This window comes from Trichomycterus rosablanca, chromosome 5 (genome assembly GCF_030014385.1).
Source record: "Trichomycterus rosablanca isolate fTriRos1 chromosome 5, fTriRos1.hap1, whole genome shotgun sequence".
NCBI lineage: Eukaryota > Metazoa > Chordata > Actinopteri > Siluriformes > Trichomycteridae > Trichomycterus > Trichomycterus rosablanca.
In genome coordinates this window covers 18,976,710-18,995,746 of record NC_085992.1, presented here as the reverse complement: position 1 = coordinate 18,995,746, position 19,037 = coordinate 18,976,710, and the positions used below count along the sequence as shown (strand labels likewise).

The window sequence follows — 19,037 nt, the reverse complement described above, 5'->3', positions numbered from 1 at the left end:
ATATGAATAACGTGTAAATGATATACAAAATAATTGTTTTGTAAGCTTCCCTATTCTTATTAACCAAAATAACTAACATAATTTATAAAATATAAAACAGCCAATCCGGGGCCCTCAATTATTCGGGGCCCCTGGTAAGCCCGTGCAATAAATCGCCCCTGCAGGTAACCCGTTGTGCAGAGTTGTGCACTTAAGTTTAAAGTAACGGCATGGTCTAAATTTTCAGGAGTTTTGTTTGTTTTTAACTGGGGGTCAGTTGTGAATCTAAACTTTGAGTCAAATAAATCAGTTCGCAAAGGTTGATTCATTGTAACTACTGTTCAAAAGAATCGAATCATCTAAATGATTCCTTGAAACGTTTTCGTATGTATGTTCGTAAAAAGGTTTGATTTGTCAGATATTTGTTTGGATGTTGGCATTTTGGGCATAAATAAATCTATTAGACACAAACCATAAGAGTCCTACAGTAAATAACAAAAAACAAAGGGCTATTATATAACCCGAACACCGGACTTTGTCCTGTGTGTTCACTCGGGAGCCAACTCCCAGTCTAAACCTCACTTGAACTCTCTTGCGTCCTTCATGCTGAGTTTAATAAACGAATCCTAGATTCTTTTTCAAACACAAACCAGCAGCAACGGTGGTAACTGTCAGATATAATGCAGACCATCAGCTGTATTCAGTAAGTAAAAGACTATTTTATATATGAATTTAAGCGGGGTTTGTCAGAAAACACGGTAAATCTTCTGATTATTATTAGCGTATTTAGCGTGTTTGTGCATTTTAATGCCATTGGCCAAATTAGCGTCACTGACTGACAGGAAGTCAGTTAGAAAAGACGTTTATGGAATCTGCATCTGGTAAAATGTGACTTAGCTTTAATAAATGCACACAAAACATGTCTAAATTGTTAGACAAAACACAATTTTTTTTACTATTATAATTCATTTAAGACACAAATCATGCACGTAATTCCCAAACACTGCCAGGTTTGATTTACACTGTGACCATTAGTTTATGATTACATAGTTTGTGTGGGAACTCTACCCCACAAAGTTGGAAAAAAAGTAAAAAGGGTTAAGGTAAAACGTTAAAAAAATATATTAATATACATTAATATACAAAAATACAGTTGTGAGCAAAAGTCTTACACAATTTGTAAACCTTTTTACATTTATTTTGTAAGTTTTTATTTACAAGTCATATAATCAGAATAACAATTTGAGTAAAAGTTTAATTTTTTACTTGAAATTCACTTGAATTTTAAACCCTCTTTACATATAAAGTGTAAAAGGATAAAGTTATACAACCTCAAATCAGAAAATTTGGGACAGTATGGGAAATGCAAATAAAATAAAGATAGTGTTCCTTACATTTACTTTAACTTTTATTTGATTGCAGACAGTTTGAACTCAAGATATTTCATGTTTTATCTGCTCAACTTCATTTCATTTATTAATAAACACCCATTCCTGCATTTTAGACCCTGCATCACATTCCAAAAAGAGTTGGGATGGGGCACTTTAGGGCTAGTAATGAGATGAAAAAAATAAACAATGATGTGATTCCAAACAGTTGATTGTAATCACGCTTTGGTACAAAAGAAGCATATAGGAAAGACTGAGTCTTTGATGAGCAAAGATGATCAGAGGATCGGTCAACAAATGCGTGAGAAAATTATTGAAATGTTTGAAAACAATGTACCTCAAAGAAAGATTGCATCAAGAAAGATTGCATTGCATCAAGAATAGCCACTAAACAATAGCTGATATAACCACATGGGCGAGGGATTACTTTGGCATGCACATATGCCACAAAACTTTACTGTGCAAAACAGAAGTTTTATGTGAACCATGTCCAGAACCATATCCTGCCTGCAGTCCTGATCTGTCCCCAGTAGAGAATGTGTGGAGACTTTTGAAACAAAAAATGAGACAGCAACTGTTGCACATCTTAACGCGTGTTTGCAGGAAGAATGGGACAAAATAAAACCTGAAACACTAAATCGCTTAGTATCCTTTGTGCCAAAATGTCTTTTAGGTGTGGTGAAAAGGAATGGCAACATTACAAAGTGGTAAATGCTTTACTGTCCCAACTTTTTTTGGAATGTGTTGCAGGCCTGAAATGCAGGAATGGATGTTTATTAATAAATGAAATGAAGTTGAGTAGACAAAATATGAAATACTGTATATCAGGTTCATCCTGTCTGCAATTAAATAAAAGTCAAAGTAAATGTAAGAAACTCTTTTTTATTGTTAGCATTTTCCATGCTGTCCCAACTTTTTCTGATTTGTGGTTGTACTTTAATATCATGTTGGTTTCACAAATATAGACATACTTAATCCCCTGGCACATCAGCATCAATTTGCTCAAACGGCTTTGCAAACTCTACATATTTTGACTTTATTTTTGAACTGTAATATAAGAAACGTTTAACAGTGGCCCTAAAATGCAGTTGTATCACACAGTGAACTAGGCTGGGTATTTTCTGATGGGGGTTGGTGCAGATGGTTCAAAGAATAATTGTCAAGGTTTGCTACTGATATTTTGTATGGCAATATTTATACTAGTTGAACGATGGCTGTAAGTATATTAATTTAAACAAGCTGTCAATGAGTTGAGAAAATCCACCTGCTCAAAGTTGTCTGAGCGTGTTCTTTAATGAAAAGGATATGGCTCAAGGACATCTGACTTTATGTCTTATTCATGGTCAGTTTTACAAATGTGCCTGCTGAAGAAATTCTTAAAAGAATGTGCTGATTCTTCTATTTGCAGTAAAAAAAAAACATTGCATTTAATTCCAGAAAATTGCGGATTGGAAGCATGTTCCCAAGTGGTTTCAAACTATTGGCCCCCTACTGTACGTTCTACTCCCAAGGCTCTAGAACTCCACTGAAGCACAGTGAGAGCCATTATCTCTAAATAGGGATGAATTTGAAACTATAAAGTATCAGCCTAGAGTTGGCCGGCCTACTGACATTTTCCAAGGGCTCAGGCCTAATAAAATTTAAACTATGATCCCATAAATAAACTGCTGTGATACAGCTAATGCCTTTAGCATCAATTTAATTGTTTAGTGTTCATGACTCAATATCAAATGTATAACATCATGTAAGCAGTGCAAAACCTGCACCCTTGAGCAAAGAATACAGTAATATGGTCTGACAAGTAAACTTTCAGTATATTCCTTACAACTATGCAGGTTGGTGAATACCTTTAAACTAGTGCTGAGCGGTATGACGGTACATTCGGTATACTGGCTTTGATTCCTCGTAAGGTATGGACTTTTCATATACCGCCATACTGTAGCACAACAGCTGTAAGCTTCATTTGGCAGCAAATCATATAAAATTGTTGCTGCTGAAAGCGCTATGGAGCGTTGTGCAGATTAGATACAGCTCACTTGTTAACCAGGTAGCGTTACCATAACAGTGTTAACAGATGAGAGAGGTTTTCTCAATATGGTGGAAAAAAATAAACAAAAACAGCAGAAATGAGCCATGTCTGCAGTTTAGAAGTTTTATTTTGTTCAGACACAGATTAAACCACTATATAGTGTACAGTTTGTCGGGTCACGGTTGTTGCAAAAAAGCAAACGGTTCAGCGACGTTACTACCGAGGCTAAAATACTTAGTTAATTGCTATTAGGGGTGGGTTTATAAAATCGATTTTTCGATTCGAATCGATCTTTATTTGAACGATCCGATATCGATTTATATAAACGCGAGATCGATCTTTTAAATACGCCCCTTTTTACGGTGCACATGGAAATCTGTTACCCCTTTAATTTCACGTGACCAGCCAGTGTTTTTTCATGCAACGAGATCTGACCTGCACATCAGTTTAGCATGGCAGAAGCTCAAGTTATGACCACTACACAACTTTTTGCACTGATTTTCGCTCGGCGACGGGTCGGTGCTGGATTCGGGAGGAACTCGGTGTTCGCTCTGCGATCAAAACTCGGCTCTCAATCAATGTGAGAAACAGTGAGGGGAAACACAGGGGAGAGGTTGTAAACAGGTGGTGGAGCGCAATATAGTTTCTATCAGAATACATCAGCACACGCAAGTTTTACAGTATTTCTGACCTGATCGTTCTCTACAAAACAAAATATTTATTAACCTCCAACTCACTATAGAACAAGCCATGCTGCTCGTGTTGCCAAATCCACTCAGATTCATTTATTTCATCAGCGCACAAACTTTGATCTCTCGCTACTTGTTGATGTGCATGTTTGGACGTGGTATCATTAAACCTTTCATCACTTCTCACGTGTGTTTTCGTGACAAAACGTAGTTTTGGAGACCAGAGAAGCTCGCCTGTGATTCCCCCTGGTGATAGATGGTGTAGTGTAAAACCCCCCATCGCCGATCAGTCGTGTAGTGTGAACATTACAGCGACCAGGTGTTAATCAGAGTGTCGTGTAAACTTGGCATAAGCTGTTCAACAGCCAGGTGTATGTTTACATTACATTTACAATGTTGTAGTGTGTCAGACATATAAAATAATAATAAAAAATGAATGTTACTGTTTTCTGTTTTGGATTAATTATTTATGTAAACAAAATACACAAATATTTTTAATAATGAGTGTTCTTTGTACAATTATCACATTCGTTCTCTGAACATCTGTACATATTTAAACAAAACCTGTTAATGTAACTCAAATATGCCTTAATGTGTTGAATCGAAATTGAATCGAAAATCAAATCGAAGATCGAATCGAATCAGGACCTTGTGAATCGGAATCGAATCGATCCAGGAAATTAGTGGCGATACCCAGCCCTAATTGCTATATTGACGTTATACCAACAACACTGAAGCAAGCTGGAAGCGTAGATATATAAAGTCGTCCACATTTCTACAACAGACCTGTGATCAAGTGGAGTATAACGGTGCACTTTATCATTGGTGACTGGGAGACTGCAAAAGGCGTTTTATTTGTTGAAGGGAGAGCTAATGGTAATTGTATAATACTTAAATATTATATAAATAATAAACATTGTATATATAGTACCTGTTTCATGCGTACTGATTCCATCATATATTGTGTCATTTTGTAGGGCCAAACAAAGCTTATAGTACTCAAAACCTTTATGTACATGGTAAAATGCAAATGTTTTATATTCTATGTCTTTATGACAGTAAAATTAGCCACAGACATATAAATTTTTGGTCATACCGCCCAGCCCTATTTTAAACCCACAATATCTGCTACCAGCTGTTAAGTATAGTAGGATTCATAATGGTTTGGGTTGGGGATGTCCCGATCCGATCTCAAAGATCGGAATCGGGGCCGATTAAGGCATCTTTTAACTGATCGGTATCGGCTTTACTAAAGCCGATCCTAACCCTGATCCTTTGTTTTACGTCAGCATGTCCGCTGTGTGGAAATACTTTAAATTGGAAAGTGAAACAAGTTCAACAGTGAAGTGTCTGCAATGCAAGCGTTTCACGAGGTGGTAGGAGCAGAGCTGTAGAATTTTACTATTTATATGGTGTGTGAGTCAAGGATCACTCCGGTTTACAAAACATTAACTTTTAATCCGAGTATGAAAACTTCAGGACCATAACATACAGCTTTTACGAGTTTACGTGTTACAAGACTGAACGACATCTCAGTATCAAGCACTCTGATTGGCTTAGTTATGTAACCGAGCATCGTAGTGATGCACTCGCTTAATAAAGAAATAAAATACACGGTATATTCGCAAATTGTCGGCAGCATAACACTTTATTAACTTCTTCTGTTACGGTACCGAATAGCGGACAGCTAGAGTCATCGCGTTAGCCAAGCACGCTATTCCATGCACTATGGAAGCCCCAAAGGGTCAAAACACACTTCATTTTGAGTGTTCTAGTGTTACTACTACAATGCTGCACTAAGTTTGTTTACTTTTATTTTGTAAAAATAAAAAAACATTAAGCAATAGCTTGGATGCAGGCAATTTTTTCCTACAGCACTGCAGAGCTATTCAGTTGTTAAACATATACACTGGATTAATTTGAATAACTGTAATGTACTTGAAGTGGGCACTGTGTGAACAGTATTATCTAGTTCTTATCTAGACTATATCTTGAAAATACAAGTATCGGTTTGAGACTCGGCATCGGATCGGGAACAAAAAAACGTGATCGGGACATCCCTAGTTTTGGTGGCCACCTGATGGGGTCATGGCATCCAGTGATTGTTTACATGGTCTTATAGCAATAAAGACAATTTTACAGGACCAGGAACACCAAATGGTGCAGGCACTCTTCCTTGATTACGTTCCTAAACATATTTTGGAAATGTTTCAAGAGTTCCTTGATAATCACTAGGATAAGCTCAAGCTCCTTCTATGACTTTCCCAATCAGTAGATTTAAACATCATTGAACCCTAATAGGAAGATTTGTATAGCAGACTTAGATTTTATTCCTCAAAAAACTACAATCTTTTTCTTGATGGATAGTTCAATATTCCACAACAGACCATTTAAAACATAAATCATTACAGAAAATAGCTAATAATTCTGCTCACTATTAGGTCCTAAATAATAATGTTGTTCAGCTATTGTTTTTTTATTTATCTACTTCATGCAGTTAATTTAGCCTACATGACTGTATATTCAAAGAGAAGTACAGTTTCAATGCAGATAATAAAGAAAATTTTAATTATGTTTTACAATAATTCTGTACAGGTTACTAAAACAAGAATATCACTGCCATTATCACCTCCTCAGAAAATTTGGTTTCACAGTTTTAATCCAATTCATACAAAATTAAATGATGAGAATCACACAAGATTATATTTTTTTCATGCCTTGTGTTTGTAATTTGGATCCGTGCCGTCTTCACCATTTTGCTCAACTTGCTTGATACAAATGTTGTCCAAAGTATTCTTTTTCTTTTCCTAAATCATTTCTTTTTCAAGGATGCACATTAATACACTGTCTCAGTGCTGGCATTTTTGTACTTCATTCTGATACATATATTTCTTCTCTATTTTTTCTGTATTGCAGACAGGCCATTTCTGGTCTCGATCAGCACACGCTGAAAGTCTGTGCAGTCTCCTCTGTTGGAATTGGAAGTCTTTTATGCTACCTAGCATGGAGAAAAACACCTAAAAAGATTCCAGTTGGAGATGGTTGGTGGACAGTAGGAGAGAAGCCCCTAGTAGAGGATACAACAATACGTCCTTTTGTTGTGGAGAACTCGGAACAAATGCTACAGGTAGAAGTAACCTGTAATCAAAAAAGATTTTATTGATTTTTATTTTTCTGTTCATTTTTCTCCTAATCTAGTCGCATCCAGATACCCAATTTGTACTATCATTTCTACTGTTGCAGAATTTCACTCATGTCACACTGATAGTAGTGTAGTCCATTTGTTTCTCTACATACCTTTTTAGCCTGCTTTCACCCTGTTCTTCAATGGTCAGGACCCCCACAGGACCACCACAGAGCAGGTATTATTTAGGTGGTGGATCATTCTCAGCTCTGCAGTGACACTGACATGATGGTGGTGTGCTAGTGTGTGTTGTGCTGGTATGAGTGGATCAGACACAGCAGTGCTGCTGAAGTTTTTAAATACCGTGTCCACTCACTGTCCACTCTATTAGACACTCCTACCTAGTTGGTCCATCTTGTAGATGTAAAGTCAGAGACGATCGCTCATCTATTGCTGCTGTTTGAGTTGGTCATCTTCTAGACCTTCATCAGTGGTCACAGGATGCTGCCCATGGAGCGCTGCTGGCTGGATATTTTTGGTTGGTGTACTATTCTCAGTCCAGCAGCGACAGTGAGGTGTTTAAAAACTCCATCAGCGCTGCTGTGTCTGATCCACTCATACCAGCACAACACACACTAACACACCACCACCATGTCAGTGTCACTGCAGTGCTGAGAATGACCCACCACCCAAATAATACCTGCTCTGTAGTGGTCCTGTGGGGGTCCTGACCATTGAAGAACAGGGTAAAAGCAGGCTAAGCAGTTGTGGGGTTTGAACCAGCAACCTTCTGCTTACTAGTTCAGTATCTTAACCACTAGGCTACAACTCCCCTGTAGTGAGGTTATGAGTACCACATTAATTGCTTGCTTTTGTCTTCAGGATCTGTACCACCGCATTGACCAGACCAGATACACTGAAAGTCTGGAGGATTCCAGATTTCACTATGGCTTCAACTCAGCTTATCTCAAAAAGGTAGCCCTATACTGGAGGCATGAATTTAAATGGGAGAAACAGGTTAAGGTGCTCAATAAATACCCTCACTTCAAAACTAACATTGAGGGTAAGTACATACATTCTGCATGAAGTTTTGCATTAACAGAAATTAGTAGGTATTGATTTCAATGATTGGAAGAAATTCTTATACAGTGTTACACACTCAGTGCCTTAGCTACCATATGTTCCAAAAACGCACAAAAATATGCAAACTTGACCATGGCTTGTTGGACGTCCAATTTCAAAACCGCTGGTACCCTGATGCAGTAAGTGTGAACACAAGTATGAACACAATACACACCAAAGACATCTAAATGAACCAAACATGACACACTGCGAGAACAGAGTGCATTGAAAACAATTATTATTATGAAGGTAAATGTCCAGCGAAGGAATATTCTGTTCCCAGTTGGTAAAAATGCCAGCAGGAGTACACAACCCTTACATGTACATTAACCCCAGTGTGGTGCATTGTCTTGACTGTAAACAAGCACATTTAGTAAATAATAATGTGTACTGAGATGGTAAACATAGCTGTACTGACTTTTCGAGGCGCAACACAGAACACAGAGAGAGGTGATCCTGTGCCACGGAACACACTTCTCCAGAGATTGTGGGAACCACAAAGGGAACAAAATGCATATAATGTTCAAGCATAGTAAACAGTAAACATTCTCAGTGTACTGCATTATAGAAAACTCTGATACGTTACATGACTACTGGCTCGCAAAATATGTCATACTTTTTTGGGTTTTGGTTTGTGAGTGTGAATGCTAAGCAAACCAGGACTAAAATGTAACAATGTATTATTTTCTTGATTGATACAGACCAAGGAAACTGAACTACAAGTATAAATGCAGCTATAGTCAACAAAGCATGTGTGAGGTCAGGCATTCATATTAGATAAGACCTGGTTTGCAATCAGGGTTTCAGTCCTTCCCCCAAAATGTTTTGGCATGAGATTAGGGCTCTGTACATGACACAGCTGTTCCTCCACACCAAACTCGTTCGTCTGTGTCTTTATTGACCTTGCTTTGTCACAAAGTTGGAAACATAATATTTGTTTTATTAAACTGGCTTTAAACACCTGTTAGCAATGAGTGTGGCTGAAGCACCTGAACTGGAGACGTTGTAATTTAGTTATAAACCAGTAAATTCCCTCTTTCCTTTATCACGAATACAAGCACTTGAGGCTATAGTAATTGTATCACTATCAGGTTTTAATCACAAAAATGTCTTAGAAGAATGTATGAGATACTTTTGGAAAGAAATTAAATAATTAAATACATATAGGAGATTTAGATCCTGTAAATGTAGACTAAAAGAATCATTTTACTGTATTGTATTTTTAAATATGTATCAAAGAAGTGAAAGTGAGTTACTCCTTTTATATTTGTTTTTACCATCTTAGGTTTGGATGTGCATTTTATTCATGTGAAGCCCACCCCGCGTGCTGGGCAGAAGGTCCTTCCTCTTATGATGGTACATGGCTGGCCTGGTTCCTTCTTTGAGTTCTACAAGATCCTACCCCTACTCACAGAGACTGAGGATGACATTGTCTTTGAGGTCATCTGTCCCTCCATCCCAGGCTACGGTTACTCTGAAGCCCCTCAGAAACAGGGTAAAGCATCCTATATTCCACCAAATTCTCTGCTTTTCATTAACATAAGAACTTTTTCTTTTCCACATGATGTTTTTTTTTGGTATTTGAAGTTTATGGAGTAAGAAAGTTATTAAATACAAAGGTTAACATGTTTTTAAAAATTGAAGTCACAATTCCCAATTTTCCTAACAATCTAGTCATATCCAAATACCGATTGCATTATGCTTCTTCTCTACTGATGTTGATCTCCATCCTGGTTGAGGAGAGCGAGACTGACACATACCCCCCTCCGACACGTGTGCAGTAGCCGACTGCATCTTTTCACCTGCACGAGGCGAGTTCATATGCGGGTCAGCTTTGTGTACGGTGAGCCACACCCTGATCAGCGCATTATCCCTCGTCCCTGTGTAGATGCCATCAATCAGCCAGCAGAGGTCGTAATTGCATCAGTTATGAGGTCCCGTCCGGCACCCCTCTCCTGAATGAACAACAAGCCAATCGTTGTCCATGTAGGCACCCAGTCTGCCGGATGGCAGAGCTGAGTTTCGTACGGACGAGTTTGAAATGTCAGCTTTGGTGTGCTAGCGTGTTTTACCACTGCGCCACCTGAGTGCAACCACACTTGAATGATTTAAGGTTCATTCAGTGGTTAGAAGCCAAGCTACAAAAACCTTGGAACAATGTGTTTACTCCCTGCTCTTCCACAACACTGGCAATTAAACACAGTAGTCAGCTGTTTTGTTTCAAAACTTCAGAGCCCTATTGAGCATGTCTAAAATGTAACTGATTGGAGGAGTGTACCTTGACAATCCAAAACATTAGGACAACCTGCATGATATGCTGCCCTTTGACACATGCACTGCATACAACTGCTGTGGTATCTGGTACCAGGACATTACTAGCTGATCTTTTAACCTCTGTACATTACAAGGTTGATTATCCTACAATGCGTCCTGGGCCATCTCATCCACTGTGTCCACATGGTCTTGGAGAAAACAAGATTCCTCGGACCAATTGACCTCCTTTCATTGATAATGGCCAAATCGTTATAGCTGAGTTAAAGTATTTATATTAGACCATGGAGCAAAGTCCCTCAGGTCTTTATGCTGATCAGATCTGCTGCACTTAACACGTGAATCTGATAATTTTAACACCCCCTTTCATGGATATCATCAGGGCTGGCTGCTTTTCTGCTGTTTACCCATCTCGGAGCTTTCCTCACGTCATTCTCTGATATGGAGAGATGATGAGATGCTACTAATGTTATTGGTATTAGTGCTAGTTCTGCTTACCTTGATATGTGCATAAGAGGTGTTTAAGTCTTCAACCAATGAAGGATCAATATCAATTAAAGTTTGCGTTTGTCTGCAATAATCAGTAATCCTCCAGAGGCCGTGCCAGATGCTTCTGCTCTTGCGGTCGCACAAAGCCTCTACTTTGTCCCTGCACTGCCTCTTAGCTGCCTTCACGTTTATACGATGCCCTTTTGTATAGTGTCATGTTGCCAGACTTTAGTCCTTTATGGTGCGCAGCAGTACGTTTTTTTATAGTCACAGGATTGTACCGTCAACCCACTGTTTCTGATTGGGAAAAACCCTCTATGGAAGTAATGTCATCAGTCACTTTGGATATTAGGCTCATAATCACTTACGTAAACTCACATATCCCAGTCATCTAATATGGTCTCCAGTGATCAAACAATGCACACATTGTTAACAGCTCATTTTCTAGCTGTATCTCTAACCACATCATATGTGCCACATACTGTGTAACTATACAATTTAAAGTACATTAATTAGACATACTTTTTTTAATAAAGTAGTAACTGCAATTGTTACTGTGAGTTCTCCCTTCAGGAGTCAAGTATTGGTTTAAACAATTTATTAAAAATTCTCACCCACCTTTGAGTCAAAATAACTCGACGAATGCTTCAGAATTGGCCTGGAAAATATAATGTACAGTTTTCACTACATTGTATTAATTATTACAGGATTTATTACTGTGGATGCTGCTCGTATTTTCCATAAGCTGATGGAGAGACTGGGCTTCAGTGAGTATTACCTGCAAGGGGGAGACTGGGGAGCTTTCATCACAGTCAACATGGCCCAGATGAAACCTGAGTAAAGCACATTACACATCACACACTTTTTATGAGTGTTTTATTATAACAGTTTTCACCTTGAGATTTCAGATGTTCACTATTTTAAGATGGAATGCTTATACATGTTCTTTTAAACCAGGTGTGTGACAGGGTTGCATGTGAACATGATCACCGCCAGGGCAGGCAGCACTGTAACCATCCTGTCGCTCACCATTGGCCGTTACCTGCCTTTCCTGGTGGGCTTCACCAGAGAAGATGTGCGCCGCATGTTTCCCTACATGCAAAAGAATGTGTACGAACTGTTAAAAGAAAGCGGTTACATGCACATCCAAGCCACCAAACCAGATACTGCAGGTACAAAAATGGCATTGTACTTCTAGAAAGCGGTTACATGCACATTGTACTTCTAGTTAGGATTATATTTAGATATTTACTGCCTGTAAAGCAACACTTAAAAAACTTAAAAGCAATGCTCACAGAAACAGGGACTGCATTTTAAAGTGCTTGCAATTGTCATGTTTTTTATTGCATAACTTTATTTTCCTCCCAAGTTAGCGCAGTCATTTTTGTCTTCCGCTGCTGAAAGATACCAGACTGCATCCAAGGAGAGCACATCGCTGTACTCGCCTCTTCCGAAACGTGCACAGCCCTCCTCTTCTCGCCCCTGCATTTGCACAGGCGTCTTTTCCGACAATCATGGTCCTTACACAGCGTATGAAGACCCACCCACCCACACATAGTCCGGCCCCCACCCTGCAGATACGGTGGCCAATTAGTATCTGCTGCAGACACTGCCAATTATGCCCGCCAAATGGCGCCCAGCCACCCGGTGGCAACACCGAGTTTCGAACCGAGGAGTTCAGACCAGCTGGGTGCCTTATTTATTTATTTTAATATTTATTTATTTAATTTATATATTTCATATATATTATATTTATTATAATATTTAATTTATTTATTTTTAATATTTAATTATATATATATTAGGGCTGTCGAATTTAACGCGATAATAACGCATTAACGCGATTTCAATTTAACGCGATTAAAAATAATAGTGCCGTTAACGCAAATTCTAGTTAATGTTGAGACTTGACTGGTAGAACTACAACGCTCGGTTACATTATGTTAACATTATGTTAAAACAAACGTTTTAATGTCGGACTTGCCACCGTTTTTCATTTGCGGTTTGTTAGCATAATGTAACCGAGCGTTGTAGTGATGCACTTATAAAGAAATAAATACACGCTATATTCACAAGTTGTCGGGAGCAGAACACTTTTATTAACTTATTCTGTTAAGGTACCAAATACCGGAAAGCTGAGTCAAGCACGTTAGTCCATGAACTATGGAAGCCCCAAAGGGTCAAAACACACTCACTTCGTGTAGAAACGGCCATCAAACCATTGTCACAATACAACCACAGAAAAGTCTGATACAATAACTACGCCTTATCCCACCTAAAGCACCGCTGATCTACAATGTTTGCTGATGGAGAAATTCTAAACTACAATCTGACATTTACTGCCTAGTATGTGAGTGAATAAAACTCCCTTACAGTTTTCTCTTGTCCCAGCAGTTTTTAACATCAGTACATTTAGCATAAAATGTGTTCACCATTTTAATTGTAACATTTCACATAAAAATCCTTGTTTTCTATAACATTTACACAGATTTTTTTTAATGCGATTAATCGCGATTAACTATATGAAATTCTGAGACCTAATATATATATATATATACTTAAATTTCCTGTGCACTCCTTGTTGGTTGCGTGACACCCTTACTAGCCATGAAGGACCACAAGCTTGCAGGCACACCGTCAGCGCATGTGAAGCTGCCTCTCTTTTTTTATACCAACAGGGCAAGTGTTTAAGGTACTGGACTAGTAATCAGAAGAATGCTGGTGTAATCCCCACTATTGTCAGATTTGCCGCTGTTTGAACCCTAATCGAGGCCCTTAACCCTCAGTTGCTTGCACAGTATTTAGATAAAAGCGTTCACTAAATGCCAAAAATGTAAATGTAAATACTGACAGATTATATTTTCAGCTTAAACAGATACAGAGGACCATGCTACTCTCTCTGTATTCTTCCTCCGCTTGTACTGGCACCTTGTTCAGACATAAGAAGTCTCTGTTGCAAATGCAAGGAGGTGTTTTCTTATACCCCCTTAACTTAATCAAGACAGACCATTTTTCATGTTGAGTGTCTGGCCAGACTGTGCCACCGACTCAGGACTTGGGATGGTAGGCTAGCATGGAAACTTGCTGAGTCACCGAACACTCATGTTTAAATTTGTTAAGAGTTAAAGCTACGAATGTAGCAGTAAAGGAGTTGGTAATTGTCACAATTCTACATTAGCATGCTAATATTTTGTTTTGAAATCTTCTACAGGCTGTGCAGTAAATAACTCCCCAGTTGGTCTTGCTGCCTATATTTTGGAGAAGTTCAGCACCTGGGTAGATTTCAAGAACAGGGACCTACAGGACGGAGGATTAGAGAGGTAATACAATAACCAGAAATTAGTAAGTAAAAAGTTTGCAGGACCCCCACAGAGTAGGTATTATTTGGGTGGTATCATTCTCAGCACTGCAGTGACACTGACATGGTGGTGGTGTGTTAGTGTGTGTTGTGCTGGTATGAGTGGGTAAGACACAGAAGCACTGATGGAGTTTTTAAACACCTCACTGTCACTGCTGGACTGAGAATAGTCCACCAACCAAAAATATCCAGCTAACAGCGCCCCGTCGGCAGCGTCCTGTGACCACTGATGAAGGTCTAGAAGATGACCAAACAGCAGCTATAGATGAGCGATCGTCTCTGACTTTACATCTACAAGGTGGACCAACTAGGTAGGAGTGTCTAATAGAGTGGACAGTGAGTGGACACGTTATTTAAAAACTCCAGCAGCACTGCTGTGTCTGATCCACTCATACCAGCACAACACACACCAACACATCACCAATGTGGAGTGTTAGCTGATAAAATGGACAGTGAATGTAGAAACAAGAAGGTGATTTTAATGTTATGGCTGATCGGTGCAGGCAAAAAGTATATGGACACCCCTTCTTATTATTGGACTTGGGTGTTTTAGCCACACCCATTGCTAACAAGTTTATACAATTACTTATATAAAATAACTTGTGCTTCCAACATTGCAAAAACTGTTTGGACAAGTTCCAGTATTGCTAATGTAAGGTCCATAATAAAATGGTTTGACGAATCTGGTGTAGTGGAACTCCAGTGGCCTGACCCCAACCCTTCTAAACACCTTTGGGAAGAATTGACCTGTGACTGCAACATTTTTAACTAAATTGGCTCAGATTCCCAGATTTACTTCCAAATGTTGTGCAAAGCCTTTCCAGAAAAGTGGAGTCCGTCATAGCCGCAGAGTCAACATACTTTTGGGCATTGTACTGTAGTATAAATTATGTTTATGGAGCTGCTGTTTCTGTTATACACATTTATGTTTTTCTATGTTCTACTATAGTACGTTCAGCCTGGATGATCTCCTCACCAACATCATGATCTACTGGACCACAGGCTCAATCACCTCATCAATGCGCTTCTACAAGGAGAATATGGGCAAAAACTTTCACAGCAGAGTAGATAACATGTGAGTTCAAATATTCCCACACCACACTGCATTATTAGCTTACATGGTGGGCAGATGGCTGAATAGCCTAGCCATTGGGAGATGCACTTATCAGTGATAGTCCCAAGCCTGGTTAAAATAAGGAGGTTGAGTCAGGAAAGCAGTCCAGGATTAAACTGTGCCAAATCTGGTATGCGCGCCAGAGTGCCACCACTGTGGCAAATACAAGAGCAGCCAAAAGAGGGAAAAAACAACTATTTTTATGTAATGCATAACCTAGGCTTGAGTACTTGCAACAAGACATTAATTTTGTCCAAATTATCAGATTAATGCACGCAGGACAAGCAACAGTTGGGTGGCACAGTGGCTAAGTGGGTAGCACTGTCGCCTCACAGCAAGAAGGTCCTGGGTTCGATCCCCAGGTGGGGTGATCTGGGTCCTTTCTGTGTGGAGTTAGCATGTTCTCCCCCGTGTCTGCATGGGTTTTCTCCGGGTGCTCCGGTTTCCTCCCACAGTCCAAAGACATGCAAGTGAGGTGAATTGGATATTCAAAATTGTCTATGACTGTGTTTGATATAACCTTGAGATGTGATGAATCTTGTGTAATGAGTAACTACCGTTCCTGTCAATGTAACCAAAAGTGTAAAACATGACGTTAAAGTCCTAATAAACAAACAGCAACAGTTATTTAAAAGGTCATGTACAACCTCCTCTGGTTCTAGTGTTATAGTCTGAATTACATGCTTGACTAATCCACTCCTTAAAAAAGGTCCACTTTAAAAAATAAATAAGAAAGGCAATATGGTCATCGCAAAAAATACAAGATGAACTAAGAAACAGTGCAGCCACATAACCTGACGTGTGTAACCACATGTAATACGCCCACACGTAATATGTGCCCACTGAGGTCATAATTTGATGGTCACCAACGTTGGTGCAACAGGCTGTGTAATATTTATTTATTCAATTAATTGAATTATAACATCAAGTTTTACACACTTCGGTTACATTAATGACAGAAACGGTAGTTAGTCATTACACAAGATTCATCAGTTAACAAGTTTAATGTCAAACATGACAAAAGCTTAATGTCAAACTACCTGGGGATCGAACTCAGAGCATTTTTGCTGTGAGGCGACAGTGCTACCCACTGAGCCACTGTGCCACCCTGCTGTGTACTTTATAGCTTGTCCATGGTGGGTAGAAGTAGGGCTGTCGTGGTAACCGCAATTTTGCAATACCGCGGTATAGACCAGCCAACCGCAGGGCATGCCAAGCAACCGTCACAACCGCGATGTTCACGTTTTTTCTTTCTTTTTTTTTTTTTGTGTTGCAGGGTCTATCTTGTTTTACGCTTACATTCGGGCGTAATACATGTTAAATAAATTCATAATGAAAATGAGCTAAGAGTGTCATTTTCCCACCACCTGTTCGCATCCGTTGCTGCTGAGTGTCAGGCTTTGTGTTTTAAGATGGAAACAATGGCAACAGTAATTATAGGCAAGTTTATTAATGATCAAATTGAGTTCACACTCAATAATATACTTGTAATTAAGACTATATTCAAACAGCCTTGGCGAACTAAAACACTTAATGACAGTTAATATGGCATTGCAGCCTGCAAATATTCTCTTGCTGGCTTGCTGGAATGATCTAAATGTATTTTTTCGTTGAATAAAAATGTATTGAAACAAATAATAACTTAAAATGTAGTATATATTGTTATATTAATTATACCTACTAAATAGATGGTTAATAGTGGCGCGACAACCAGGCTAGACTTTCTCTGATCTCTAAAGTCGCATGTAAGTACATGTGTATTTGTGCAACGAGGACACCATCAGAGAGATTTTAGTGCTGCCGGGAACATCGCTACCCCACTCAGATCCTCTCTGAAACCACATAAGGTGAACGTGTTGGTTTTTCTAGCGCGCAACAAGGACATGATAACGCAGGTTTAAGGTCTTATAGACTTTTTTCTTTATTCTAAACGAAAGGTTTCGTTTTATTTGCTTTTTTTTTTTATTTTTTTTTATTTCACAGTGTATATCTAGCCTAGGCTAGAAGCTAAATTTAAACCTTTTTTTTTAAAGAGAAAAGCTGTGCATTCTTATTGCGCATCCTTGCTCTTCTTTGGTCTGTATTTAACAATAAACACGCATTTGATTTGTCTTAAAGCTGTCTCATCTTTGTCATTTCAAAAGCAATAATATACCGAATTATAGCCTAACAATAAAGCTTGTTTATATAGCTCTAAAATGCAGATAAATTAACTAATAAAAAAATAAAAAAATTTCGGTAATACCGTATATCGAGGTGTTGAGCCACGCTAAATCCCAAAAGGGGAAATTCTTTCACCGCGACAGCCCTAGGTAGAAGTCAGGGAGAAGGTTCCCCTAACTAAATAGCCCTCCATCGGTTTCACTAAGTAGGAACAAGATGGGCTCCCACCCCGGGAGTAATGGTATTTGGTGTCAAGGTTAGCATTTCCCGCCGTAGCCATGTTGGCCAACAATGTTCGCTCGAGGATGGTGTGTGCACCTTCAAAGCTGTCATGTCCCTTAAATGGTGAGACATTTTGCATTTGGTTATATAGTTGAAGAATAGTTAAGAGATGCCTTTTTTGGTAAATTTTTGCCTTATGTTGCACAAATAAATGAAACCTGACTGATGCCTTTATCTTGTATGCAGAACAAAGGTGTATGTGCCTACTGGACTGGCAGCATTTCCACATGAACTCATGCACTGTCCATGGACCTGGGCTCGAGCAAGGTTCACAGATATTCGCTCCTATACCTACATGCCCAGAGGGGGGCACTTTGCAGCTTTCGAAGAGCCTGAACTGCTTGCCCAAGACTTGAAGCAGTTTGTGAAGAAAGTGGAAAACAAGAAGGCCAGATAAACTAACAACACACTTGCTTTATGTAATCACTTCATCAGTCTTTAAAATAAATATACAAAACAACTATATGTTTTTTTGTACATACTTACCTGCCTAGATACACCTGCCTAGTACATACCAATTTTTTATAAGCTACATCTACCATCAAGATAAAGTTGGGATATTCAATTACTGACTGGCATGTTGCTCTGTACACTTATTCCAACCCCATTTATCATTTGAAAGGAATCCCCACCGACCAGAAGTTGTTTGGATGGTGGACCATTCTCAGCACTGCAGTGACAGCAATGTATTGTGTGTTGCTGACAATGTGCTGTAATCAGCAAGCCTCCACTGAGACTACAGGAAGATTAACACCCACTGTGTGTTTCTAACTGTACACCTACAACTACTTCTAACCAGGTATGTTAGGTATGTAAGTTTAAACTGTATTTAAAAATCTCACCTGATACACTCAGACCAAAACAACACACACTGCCATGTAATAATTACCATGTTACGAGTTATTGCAGTGCTGAGAATGCTCCACCACCCAAACATCATCTTGTCTGTGGGGGTCCTTTTTAATATATAAATGGGGTCTGGGTGTCTGACAAAGCAACTGTTGGGCTTTTATATGATATAAAATAATC

General features: G+C 38.9%; 1 protein-coding gene across 1 annotated transcript; it reads left to right on the top strand.

Moving 5' to 3' along the window:
- Positions 1-580: 580 nt before the first annotated feature.
- On the top strand, positions 581-18,468 carry ephx5 (epoxide hydrolase 5). The gene is made up of 9 exons (XM_062995785.1): positions 581-682; positions 7,002-7,212; positions 8,092-8,272; positions 9,617-9,826; positions 11,799-11,928; positions 12,049-12,263; positions 14,303-14,411; positions 15,399-15,524; positions 18,195-18,468. Exons 1-9 carry the CDS (start codon positions 660-662, stop codon positions 18,403-18,405), a joined length of 1,416 nt encoding a protein of 471 aa, XP_062851855.1. The 5' UTR covers positions 581-659; the 3' UTR covers positions 18,406-18,468.
- Positions 18,469-19,037: the final 569 nt, after the last annotated feature.

What these genes read in the sequence shown, in the direction of transcription:
- ephx5 (XM_062995785.1), top strand. Translation starts at nt 660, where the DNA reads ATGCAGACCATCAGCTGTATTCA. An exon ending in CAGACCATCAGCTGTATTCA is followed by an intron (nt 683 to 7,001) that starts GTAAGTAAAAGA and finishes TCTGTATTGCAG; the next exon opens with ACAGGCCATTTCTGGTCTCG. An exon ending in CACCAAACCAGATACTGCAG is followed by an intron (nt 12,264 to 14,302) that starts GTACAAAAATGG and finishes AATCTTCTACAG; the next exon opens with GCTGTGCAGTAAATAACTCC.